The sequence below is a fragment of the Perca flavescens genome, chromosome 1 (genome assembly GCF_004354835.1).
Source record: "Perca flavescens isolate YP-PL-M2 chromosome 1, PFLA_1.0, whole genome shotgun sequence".
Classification (NCBI taxonomy): Eukaryota; Metazoa; Chordata; class Actinopteri; order Perciformes; family Percidae; genus Perca; species Perca flavescens.
In genome coordinates this window covers 21,665,806-21,678,639 of record NC_041331.1, presented here as the reverse complement: position 1 = coordinate 21,678,639, position 12,834 = coordinate 21,665,806, and the positions used below count along the sequence as shown (strand labels likewise).

The window sequence follows — 12,834 nt, the reverse complement described above, 5'->3', positions numbered from 1 at the left end:
TCTCTGGGTCTGTGGTATTTACCCCTGTTTGAGTTAATATGCTATTGATCCTACAGCCTTCCACTAACTGAGCTCATTGACATGAGCCATTAACACACCTTCAATCTGAAGGCAAAGACATATATAAAAAATTACCAAAAAAACGGAACTAACCTTTTATAAGACACATGCACGACAAGGGTCAGAGGAAGAATATATATAACATGACAATGCACGCAGTCAGTTCTTGCTAAACATGACATATTTAAGTTGTCCAGACCATTTTACCAGCTTCTGTACATGTGATTGTAGTATTTTTATTTTTATTGAACTGCATAAGTCGTTACTTTTATATAAATATATAAAATAATATATGAAAATAATAATTTCTTTTTTTTTTGCAGATGGAAATGGTGGAAATGATGTTGATGCCCTTAATGTAAAAGCGACACTGCCTGGATTTACAGAGGTAAGTCAGATGCTTCTGTGGGTGTTTCTACACAATTACAAATTGTAAAGGAAGAAGTTTGGGATAACATTTTGGGCAATAAGCGTCTCTTTCTTTCCAAGAGTTAGAGGAGAAGATTGATACTACTCTCTGTCTGTACAATAGACTGTATGGTCTGTACTCTACATTTGAAGCTACAGCTAGCAGTTGGTTAGCTTAGCTTAGCATAAAGACTGAAAACATGTAAACACCTAGCCTGCCTCTGTCTCTCTAACAACCTCACAAACTACCACATTTTATATTGTTTGTTTAATCCGTACAAAAACAAAAGTGTAAAAACGTATTCCACTGGTTGCTTCGCAACTTCATATAGACAGCAAGCTCAACCCGTTACCAGTCTTTGTGCTAAGCTAAGATAATTAGTTGCTGGTTGTAGCTTCATATTTACTGTACTACAAAACATTGCACTGTTCCTTTAATTGTTACATTGTTAAATAACATTTTCATAATCTAAAATTAACTGTCCAATATAAGAGTTTCAGCAGTATTCATGGAGTTAGCTTTTGTTATTTTTCCAAAGCTTTTTTGCAGCCACAAAGTTGTTTATGTCATTGTTTATGTTTGTGTAAAATCGTGGGCTTAGATGACTGACCTTTTGTCGACTCACCGCTCACATCGCTGAGTCACAAGACCTCTAAGTCACACAGAGTCTCCTCTCATTTCTCGAACAATGAGACAGAAATAAACTGATTGCTGCTCAAACAGAAGCCTGTTGTCAGTCTGTTGGGATTTCAGTGATACAGTGAGGCCAACGGCCAGATGGTTTATCATCTTAATTGATAACACTGATTACATTGTGTTTCTGTGATGTATGACTAGAATTCAGTGCATGAATAGATCAGTGCTAATCTATCAAACACTTCTGTTTTCAATGCGAACATGATTAAATAACAGTATAACAAACAGCGCTCACGCCCCTGTTACAAGAGGGTCTGTTAGTGGATGCGTGATAAACCAGCAGGGTGTGGTTCAGTAAACTACTGAACATACTGGGTACTGCTGTGGTTAACCCTTTATATTGTTGCTCTTTAGGTATGCTTTGTCACTCATTTGTGAACAAGACAGGCCTTCTAAAAACATGACAGACAGATAACACATCAAAAACCTAACTGGGAAATTGAAAGTGGACATTTTTTAATGTAATGTTAAAGTGAAGGATGTGAAAATATTAATAATTAAATTGACATTTTTAAGAATACATTTCATTTCAAATTTCAAATAAAGTTTTCCATTTAACTTTAGTACATTCCTGTCATCAAAATAATCCTGTTTAACTTCAGATTAAACAGATTGTACAGATTGTACTCTATCTAGTGTCTACAAACTCATGTTTGTTACAACAAAATGTATGGTAATGTAAAACAAGTGTAGACTGACAGTCGTATCTTAAATTCCAGGTTTGTTAAAGGTTATGAGATGCATATTGATGTATTAATCCACAATACTGTAACAACACTACAAATAAAGACATATACTGTATATTGTAGACCAGTGTTGGGAAAGTTCACTTTCTACATGAACTAGTTCAAAGTTCAGTTCATAAATTAAAAAATTAACTAGTTCAATACTAGTACTAGTATGAACTAGTTTATGAACTAGTTTCATACTAAAAAAATTGTGGACTAATTTCACAGTTCCAAAAATGAACTAGTTCATAGTTCTTTTTTTACATATGTTGCTTCAGTTCAATGTGCCGTTTCAGGTTTGCTGTGGATGTGACTGAAGTGCGGATTTTCTTTTTGAAAGCCGGCGGGCAAAGTTTGCACAGAAATGTAAGATTTTTCCCATCCTCACCGACCTTGTCATAAAACTCGTTTAAATGATCATACGACGCCTCCTTGCTACATGCTGCTTTTTGTTTTGATGACGCATGCGGCGGTGCGACACTGGTGGCTGGTGTTGCCAGATTGGGTGTTTTTTCTGCTACATATTAAGGCCTGTTTGCCAGGTTTTCGCCTGGAATAAACATCTGGCACCCTATTGAACGAAGTTAAACTAAGAGAGCGTGCTGTTCACAGACACCAGAATGAACGATTTCACAGTATCGTTCATCAGGCAGTAATACAGTACGTTCTGTTCACGTTCGCCCAAAATATGAACAAGTTCATGAACTATCGTTCAATGAACGCGTTCAGGCACAACACTGTTGTAGACACTGATTATAGTATAGCACATACTGTACTTGATCTTATATCTTTTTATCCATTCATTTGAGTATTTCCAGCGAGAGTGCTGTTTCCGAATGACCATACATGTTATTAGTGTCAATAAAACACATTTTACACATTAATGAAAAAAAAAACATCTAGTGTCAAAGAAGTTGTACTTTATGCGTTAAGATAATGAGTGAAATACAAAAGTTGATATAGAACATGTAGAGCACATTTCTCTCTCCACCATCAACTATTTTGGTATAATGACAGGCTGTGATTGTACCACGTCCAGGATTTTTCTGTTTTTCTGTGGGTTCTTTTACTGTCATCATGGCCTCCCTCTTAACTTTTTCCCAAGGAAACAACATTCTCTTGAAATACTTTTCAGTCCTGTGCACTGTGAATGTCTACTACCTACTACTAGTACTAGTAGCTAGCTTATAGTAACCTAAATTACATGTATAATTCTGGGACACAATGTGCTTCTCTGTATGTGTCATACTGTATATCTATCAGTGTTAAGCCCTTTATGCCTGTCTTCAAGATTCATTTCTTGCTTTGTCAGTATTTATTGTTCAAGTATTACATGTCTCTTTGCTTTCGGTTCCCACTTTGTGAGAAAACTAAAAGTCTTATTGTGTTTGTTTGTTTCTCCTTGAGACCGAAAAGCTACACCCAAACACAGACACCGTGTTCTTCAGGGACGGAGTTCGGAGGATAGACTTTGTGTTGTCTTATGTAGATGACAAAGATGGAGAAAAAAAACAGGTAAGTGTAATAGAAAAGTGTCAAGTGGCCATCAGTTGACTACTCAGCATTTTTACAGTGCAACCAGTGACTAACTGTGGTACTGTTGGCTGCGTTACACAATTTATATCTAGAACAAGAATATATGGTTCTACAAAGAGGAAGTGAGAATATGTATTTTCTACAGACATACAACATTTGTGGCCTTCAGTATTTGGGTCAAAAAGTTTGAGAAAAGTAAGGTGGGACGAATTTTGAGGGCTACATTGGTTATTTCAATGTGTCAGATACATATTTAACATTGAGGTAAATATAAGTATCAGACTCATTATCGGCAGATATCCAATATGAAAGGACTCGGATGGGGACCAAAGAAACTTCTCATTTTAAATAACTGTTCCTAAATGTCTGGCAAATTGTTTACTCTTGTGGACTTAATATGTTTGCTAGATTTATCACTGTTGTACTTTTTCTTTAGTAGTTGATATTTTGTTTCCTCCTAGCATAAATCACAGTGTAATTAATTTGACAGTGAGCTAATCTATGCTTTTGTTGGATTCAGTTTCCTTGTCACTGTACTAATTCATTTTTCGTTTATGGAATCTCATTGTTTTCTTATTTGTGACCACTGTGATTGAATTTGTTGTCCATTAGGGTTTTCACAATTGCTTCCAGTACAAATCTCAAAGGCCAACTCCTTGTCTTTAAACTTCATTGGAAGTGTGTTTAGCTCTCTTCATAGCTGTCCACCTACATGCATAGTGAAGGCAGAGGACTATTCTAACAAATTTTGAAGCATGTTATCGCTACATCATCATCATCATCATCATCATCATCATCATCATCATCATCAAGCAGCAATACGAAAATGTCATAGAACTGAGACTTTACTGATCTAGGCCACATTTTCAACCTTAATTTATCCAGAAAGATTTCAACACTCTTTTTCGGGAAGGCTGTTTTCACACAAACATTCACACTTGGAAGCTGCACAGAACAACAGCAGAACCAAAGATCACGCTGTGCTCATAGGTTGAAACATTTTCTTCGTATCTCTGAAAAGGCAGCTCTTTGTTTCCATGGACCAAAATTGTGGAATAGCTTAAACATCCGACATGCAACTTCTGAAAATTGCTTTAAGAAACATTTTTTCAACCTCAAGGCTACAGACTAACCTCAAGTAGTCTGTCACCTTGCTTTTAATCATTTTGCTTGAAAGTTATTTAATATTTTGTGCCTTTGTTTTTGTTTGCCATATTTGTTTTTTTTATTTGTTAAATGTTAATTGAATGTATATGAAAATGTTTTTTTTGTGTAATTTTTGAAGCACTTTATGTATGAAATGCATCGTTTTTTCATTATGTGGCCAGTCAAAACATTTGTTTTCCAGGGTCACCTTTCTATCACTGACTTTTGGAAGATTTGGCAGGGTTATGTCTAAAACATAAATGTGCTCCTCACTGCCCCCACAGTATTTAGCTAGGTCAGCAAGTAAGGATTTGCCTCCCCCTGTGTCCATTGATAGGAGCTTTACATGTCCCCTAAATCCCTCGGAAGTTATAACGGTGTCTTTATAACAGCAGTTTTTGTGAGAAGCCACGCCCATTATCACACCAACTTCATAACCCCACAAACAAAGAGTCCAATGAAGTTTTTGCAGAGGAACAGGGGCTTTGTTACATTTCTCTAACATGTGTAAAGGATACTTTACAACACATGAAGACTGTGTGTGTGTGGCACTCATGGTTGTGGTTTGTGTGTTTATTTACAGGAGAGGAGGAGGGAGTTTGAGGCCAACCTTGAGAAAATAGGACTGCAGCTGGAGACGGAAGATAAAGCTGTAAGAAACTCAACCACAGAGTAGCTGCACCACCTACTGGATTGTTTGTTGAGGCACACCATATTCTAGAGGGAAAAAAAGTCTTAAAGGGATAGATCAGTTTTAGACACATTATACTGCCACCCAAGTACTTAAAGGAAATTGTCTAAAAAAAGTATTTTTTCCTGTTCTCCATCTATCTTGTATCAGGACTCCAAAGACCAAAAGACATATTTCTTAAAGATCCATGCTCCGTGGGATGTACTGACCACCTATGCTGATGTCTTAAAGATCAAAGTTCCCTTCAAGTTGAGTGATATCCCCCACAGTCAAGATGTCCCACTGGAGTGGCTCTCGCATCCTTTCCGCCTGCCAGAGCACATCATGCGTCCACAACCGGACTACTTTACCTACCCCTTCGACAAGGCCAAAACTGACTTCTTCCTTATCACTGACAAGGATACTTTCTTCCCGCCTTCCACAAGAAACAGAATTGTGAGTATTTCTTATCTAAAATCAGAATTCACTTGCTACATTGTAAATATCTCTTGGGTCCAAGATTTTAGGGTTTATGAATGATAAATCAGTTTAACTTTCACAATTCTTCTGGACAGACAGACCAGACTAGACATGTTTGCCTGTTTTGGTTTTTACTCTGCAGGGTTAGAACATGCGTACACAAAAATGAAGCAACATGTAAAATGCATTCAGCTAAAACGTTCCTACAAATCTGAATCCCTTAATCTCTCTCTGCAATAGCCATACTGAACAGCACAAAATGAATACCACATTCAGCTGATACCTCAACACCCCATGTCTTGTTTGTATATGTCTGTGTGAATGTCTCTTTGTGACTGGAGCCTTGTCAAAGAAAGTTTTCTCTAACCCTTGTGTAACAGACAATCAAGTATTATCTTATCTTATTTTATCTTATCTTATCTTATCTCTTGTTAAATCCCGTCCTTGTTATAAGGTGTACTACATCCTGGCTCGCTGCCCGTACTACAAAGAGGGTCGGAAAGAAAGAGAGAAGACGGGAATCAAGCGACTACTCAGTAATGGGACGTATACAGCAGCCTTTCCACTACATGATGTAAGACATGAATAAAATATTATAAAATATTTTAAAACATGATATGTATATATATATATATATATATTGTATTCATGTATTTCTCCAAAAGATTTGTATATGCGACCGGAAGATCTGTTAAATAGGTTAGTGGTGTCTTGTAATCCCACATATATATATATATAAAGGTCATAGTACTTAGTATACAGTGGTTCTGTAGTAGTAAATTGTAGTAAAATTCATTTGTTTGTGCATTTCCAAACCAATACTATCTTAATCAGCATGGTCTCAACATAACATTTATTTGTTCCTTACTAATGACATTATATAGCACCAAGCATTTGTTTTGTTGAAACGTTTCTAAAAATGTTAATTTAAGAAAAGAAATAAAAGGAATAGTTCAACATTTGCGGAAACAAGCTCATGCACTTTTATTGCAGATATCCTTTTCTTTAATTTACAAAGATATTCTGTTCAACAGCTCCATATTGCACTGTTTCTTTTCCTTTCAGTGTCAGTACTGGAAAAGGGCAAGAAATGCTGAATGCGAGAGTGAGCGCTACAACCTGTACAAGCACTGGGCCAGTTTTCTCTGCTTTTACAAAGAGCAGCCTCTTAACCTCATCAGGTAAACAGGAAACACCTTCTGTTAAAAATCGGAAAGAGAGAGCTGCAGAGTTAAATGGGCTGTTTTTTGGTTGTAGAAAGTACTACGGCGAGAAGATTGGGATCTACTTTGCCTGGCTGGGCTTCTACACAGAGATGCTGTTCTTTGCAGCCGTCATGGGCCTTATATGTTTCACCTATGGAGTGCTCACTTATGATGACAACGTATCAAGGTTTGTACCAACAGAGGGCTTTAGGGAAAGGCTAACCATTCGGCCAAAAGTATATGGACATCTGAATATTATCCCCATGTGTGATTTGATTAAATTCCTAAATCGGCATTAATCTGCTGCTGTAACCATCTCCAGTCTTCTGGGAAGACTTTCCACAGGACTGTTGAACCTGGCTGCTGAGATTGATTCCCATTTAGCCACAAGAGCATTAGTGAGGTCCATTGATGTTAGACAATAAGGCCTGGCTAGTTCATCCCAAAAGTGTTGGGCACGGATTGAGGTCAGGGGTTCTTTCACACCAAACTTAGGAAAACCATTTCTTTATGGACCTCGCCTTGTGCGCGGTTCATTGTTATTTTGAAACAGAAAGGGTCCTTCCCCAAACTGTGGCCATAAAGTTCTAATAAAAATATTGTCATAAATACAATTTAATGCTGTTGCTTTAAGACAACATCATTGAGTCATTGGACCTAAAAGGTCCAGCCCAACCCAGGAAAAGCAGCCTCAAACCAAAAGTACACACACATATGTGGAAACCTTTAAAATCCAGTGCCAATTTCCTTCCAATGTGCCAGTGTAGTGTAACAGCTAATAAATGGAGTCATAGGCATTTCATATCTATTGTCAGTTTCAGTAAAGGCAGAAGACCCAAGAGCCTGGGTCTGTCCGAGGTTTCTTCCCAAGAGGGAGTTTTTCCTGAATTACTGTAATTGTTGGAATTGTTGGGGCTTTGTAAATTATAGAGTGTGGTCTAGACCTACTCTATCTGTAAAGTGTCTCGAGATAACCTATGTTATGATTTGATACTATAAATAAAATTGAATTGAATTGAATTGAATTGGATGGAGGTATCCACATACTTTTGGCCGTATAATATATTATACTTATGCCTTTAAGATGAATACGCCTATTTTGATATTCCAATTAAAAGCTGTTCCAAACTGGATGCTAAATGGTTATAATTGGGTTTTTTTTATCCCTTTTTTCTCTCTCTCCTTTTAGCAAAGAAATATGTGACGCCAATATTGGAGGCAACATTGTGATGTGTCCACTTTGTGATAAAAAGTGCCCTTTCTGGACGCTCAACTCTACGTGTCTCTCATCCTGGGTAAAACATTAGACTTCATATGTTAATTGGACACCACTGTAAAACCTAAAAGTATATATTATAAACTTGAATTTTAGTGTGTGTGAAATTTACTCAAATATCTGCAGTAAATTGTATCCTGCTGAGTCAGCAGTATGTCACCCTGTTAATGCCCAGCGTGTCACTGAGGAACTTATTGTCTCCATATTCTCTCTTCCAGCAATCCCATCTGTTTGATAATGAGGGAACGGTATTCTTTGCCATATTTATGGGGATTTGGGGTAAGTGTCAGTCGATGCTGCTCTTACTGCGTTTAACCTGTAATGGAGATCCAATTTGTTCCCCCTCCTGTGAGACAGATTTTCACAGTTAAAGCCTTTTCACACTGAAGCATCATTTATCCGTACTGCTTGAGCCCAGAACAAGATGCCAGCACAATTATGTTGTTATATACCAAGCAGTTGGAAAGCTCGCCCAGCACTCTAAGGGCCAAGAGCACCTAAAGAACTGGCCTCCTGAGCAGCAGTTAGCTGAAACACATTACACTAAAACTAAACACAGGCACTCTGTGTTCTTAGGCAGTGCAGCATGATTCAGGTCATAAAATAAAAAACTCTGCCCAAAAAAAAAGGATGAAAACACCTGCACAACACAAGACTTTTCTTACAACCAAACTTATTTCACAACTTTTTGTTTCCTTTTCTTTAAATCTATTTGGCAGTAACTCTGTTTTTGGAGTTGTGGAAACGGCGTCAAGCCCGGCTGGAGTACGAGTGGGACTTGGTGGACTTTGAAGAGGAACAGCAACAGCTTCAAATCAGGCCCGAGTTTGAGATCCGATGCACTAACAGGAGACTCAACAAGATCACTAAGGTGCTTCGAACATGGAAAATAAACATGACAAAATATATGTACTTTGTGGTTTGCAAATAATAACATGGCACCATTACTTTTAATACAATAAATAATAATAATCTTTCAGGAAATGGAGCCGTATCTCCCCGTCACCAGCAAGTGTGCTCGCTTCTGCCTCTCGGCTGCCACTGTTTTATTCTGGGTAACTCTGTTGTGTGTGTGTGTGTGTGTTAGTGTGTCACGTGTTTGTGCTATTTACAATTATACATTAGGTAAGTATTTGTCCCTGCCTTGTCCCATACTATTAACAGCTTTATGTTTGTGTGTGTGTGTGTGTGTGTGTGTGTGTGTGTGTGTGTGTGTGTGTGTGTGTATATATGTGTGTGTGTGTGTATATATGTGTGTGTGTGTGTGTGTGCCCCCCCAAAGATTTCCCTGATACTGGCCTGTATTATTGGGGTCATAGCATACAGGCTGGCAGTGTATGCTGCCTTTGCAAGTATCATTAAAGATCCTTTGAGGAATATCCAGTTGGTGGGCAGATTCATCACTCCACAGCTAGCGACTTCTGTCACTGCCTCCTGCATCAACTTTGTCATCATCATGATCCTCAACTTCTTTTATGAGAGGGTGGCCATTTGGATCACTGATATAGGTAAGACGATTTCATCTGACATTTACTGAATCAAAGAAGGGCTGAGAAGAACCTAAACACAAATGACAGGAGCGTACAACGGAGTCATAATTTTGTCTTTTCATATATCCAAAAAAACAACATGGAAAAGACATTTTTACACACATTTTACACTGATCTACTATCTGGTGTTTGCTTCCTGTAGAAATCCCAAAGACCCACCTCGAGTATGAGAACAGGTTGACCATGAAGATGTTCCTCTTCCAGTTTGTCAACTACTACTCGTCATGCTTCTATGTGGCCTTCTTCAAAGGCAAATTTGTGGGTCATCCTGGCAAATACTCATATATGTTTGGCAAAGACAGCGGACTGAGAAATGAGGAGGTGAGTTTTATTGCCCTATACAATATTGATTAGAGTTACTGAACTGAGATGTATATATTTTAAGTGAACATCCCCATAGAAAAGGGCAGCTTCATGTCGTCACATTTTTCTAAAAGTGAGGACAGCTTTATAATCTGGTGCTGCCAACAGGAAGTGCATCAACTAAAAGTGTGTTCTGTAAAAACTTAAAAACCTCTTGCTGTCTTAGTGTGACCCTGGAGGCTGTCTGATTGAGCTGACCACACAGCTGGTGATTGTTATGTCAGGAAAACAACTCTGGGGGAACATTCAGGAAGCTCTGCTGCCGTGAGTCCATCCAATCTCTGTCCTCTGCCCAGTCTTTCACCTCTTGACTATTCACCTCAATAGAACTCAACTCAAGACAATCATTTTCAACAAACTTTTGTATTTTACAGTTTGCATTTTGGCAACTTGTAGTGTATTTTATTAATGCAAATGTAGTGCACAAGATCAGTATGTTGTGTGCACAAGTTATCATCAAATGAGTGCATGTAGATTTACCCTCAATAAATCTAATGTCCTACCATGCAGCTAGCCCGCTTCAGATAAACAAACCCACGTAAAAATGGAGAGAATTTTTTTTTTTCTACTTCTAAATAAATCAAATCAAATTATTGCCTCTCTACCCCACAAACACAGGGCTTTTAAAGAATAGGCTAAGAGAAAGTGCAGGTCTGCAACCATCAAGTCACTGTCATGTCTCTTTGGAAATGTCTTGCTCGCTTTGTGCGAATCCCAACGTCAGATGTCAGCAGTTTGACGTCTGGTTCTTCTTCGTGGGATTCTTGACAGGTTAATGCGTAACTGGTGGAACAGCAGAAAGGGACGTCACCGTCCTGAGAACCATTACAGCCGCTGGGAGCAGGACCACGTCCTGCTGAACTTCACCCAGCTGGGATTGTTTTATGAGTACCTGGAGATGGGTGAGATCATATACAGGAGAACAAGATAAATGCCTGTAGGATAAAATTAATGCTGTCTTTGTTTCTATCTATCTATTACATTTCCCTGTTTTCCACTCTCTTCTCTTTTTTCTATCACTAACGCTCTATGTCTGCTCTGCCTGTCTTTTCAGTGATCCAGTTTGGTTTCATCACTTTGTTTGTGGCCTCTTTCCCCTTGGCTCCGCTCCTGGCTCTGTTCAACAACATCCTGGAGATCAGGGTGGACGCCTGGAAGTTTACCACCCAGTTCAGACGACCGGTGGCGTCCAAGGCCCGAAACATTGGAGCGTGGCTGGAAATCCTTAACACAGTGGCCATTGTGTCTGTTGTTACCAATGTGAGTGTTGTACAGTATGTGTAGAAGGGTATGAGTATGTTTATCAGTAACATTCAGTAAGTATTTTGGCCTTGTTTGTGCTCATTTCTATATTTTCCTGTATGATAAATGTGTAACAGGCTTTTTAGCATGACGCTATTCATTTAACTAACCCTTTTTTGTAACAATTTCACTGCAGAAGCAAACATTTCATTGAAAGCCTTTTGTGCTTACTTCTGTCCCAGGCTTTCATAATGGCGTTCACCTCAGACATGATCCCCCGTTTGGTCTTCCTGTATGCCAATAGTACAAATGGCAGCATGAGTGGCTACATTAACAACAGCCTGTCATTATACAACATCTCTGCGATACCTGAGAGCAACATGCCCGAGGAAAAAGACAACTGGCTCATTAACTCAACTGAAACCTGCAGGTATTAGAGTTTAAAGAGCTTGTTGTGCTTTTGATATTTCCATATTTAACAGTTTTGAAAAGCTTTAGACCTCTAGTAATCAATATTTAATATAACCAACTGTTTAAATAACTGTGTAATGTGACAGGGGTCGCTTCTTGTGACAAGCCCACAGAAAATTGTTACTAGTCTCTTTTGTTACCCTCAGCTCTACGGAGCTTTTATCTAAATGTTTTAGAAAAACAATGCTGTGAGACAGACGAGAGTGTAGTGTTGCAGGCAACACTACAGTCTCATCTGTCTCACAGCATTGTTTTTAGCTGCATCGGACAGTTGTTTTCAGGGAAAAGGCTCTGTTAAACTATGATAAATAAACAGACAGACTAAGGTAGCAACTAGCTGGTGAACATAGAGGAGCATTCAGCAGCTGAAGAGCCAGATATCTCCCTTACGAGTTGATGGAAACCAGAAACGAGAGCTAGAAGTTAAATGAATAATTGACTAAAATTTAAAAAACACGACTCCAAATGGATATGAGTGCTGCTCTGTTTGCTGGACATGTAAATAAGAAAATATTTAACATGTATGTTAACATGGCATATCAACTTTATATTATTATGTCAGTGTTGTGTTTACAGTTTGTTGTTCTGCCCTAAAGTGGATAAAAATTAAGTCATTGTATGACAGAATGTAAGTCATTGTTGGCTTGAAAGGTGCAAAGTATCATCTGAATGAATATTTTTTGCTTTAAAATTCCAGAATAATTACTGTTTAATAAGTGTTTAAATCTGTTGTTTGAGCGATCTGAGTTTCGGAGTCTTATAGCATTTACTGATGTGCACTGGTACCAGCCCATTTTGTTTAATGATTACATTAATGAAACATTACTGACTGTGTGATGTTGTTTTGTACAGATACCGTGACTACCGTAACCCTCCAGGCCACCCGGATCAGTACAAGCACACAATGCAGTTCTGGCACATCTTGGCAGCCAAAATGGCCTTCATTATTATCATGGAAGTAAGACAACGCAGCTTTTCCCAACTCCTTACTCAAAGAATAAT

The 12,834-nt window shown here is 38.3% G+C and overlaps 1 protein-coding gene across 6 annotated transcripts in view; it reads left to right on the top strand.

The window, feature by feature from the left end:
- Window positions 1-12,834, top strand: part of ano5b (anoctamin 5b) — a 30,440-nt gene that overhangs the window by 15,334 nt on the left and 2,272 nt on the right. For 5 of the 6 annotated variants that reach the window (XM_028563575.1, XM_028563617.1, XM_028563514.1 and 2 more), the window contains 18 exons: window positions 384-448; window positions 3,301-3,408; window positions 5,159-5,227; window positions 5,417-5,701; window positions 6,180-6,299; window positions 6,791-6,906; window positions 6,983-7,117; window positions 8,120-8,225; window positions 8,425-8,485; window positions 8,926-9,077; window positions 9,187-9,261; window positions 9,489-9,714; window positions 9,899-10,077; window positions 10,286-10,383; window positions 10,891-11,021; window positions 11,174-11,379; window positions 11,604-11,791; window positions 12,685-12,790. In XM_028563575.1, coding sequence (XP_028419376.1) covers window positions 384-448; window positions 3,301-3,408; window positions 5,159-5,227; window positions 5,417-5,701; window positions 6,180-6,299; window positions 6,791-6,906; window positions 6,983-7,117; window positions 8,120-8,225; window positions 8,425-8,485; window positions 8,926-9,077; window positions 9,187-9,261; window positions 9,489-9,714; window positions 9,899-10,077; window positions 10,286-10,383; window positions 10,891-11,021; window positions 11,174-11,379; window positions 11,604-11,791; window positions 12,685-12,790 — 2,426 coding nt within the window. Of the gene's footprint in view, window positions 1-383; window positions 449-3,300; window positions 3,409-5,154; window positions 5,228-5,416; window positions 5,702-6,179; window positions 6,300-6,790; window positions 6,907-6,982; window positions 7,118-8,119; window positions 8,226-8,424; window positions 8,486-8,925; window positions 9,078-9,186; window positions 9,262-9,488; window positions 9,715-9,898; window positions 10,078-10,285; window positions 10,384-10,890; window positions 11,022-11,173; window positions 11,380-11,603; window positions 11,792-12,684; window positions 12,791-12,834 lie in introns of those variants that run through there. The other variant, XM_028563834.1, reaches the window with a different exon arrangement.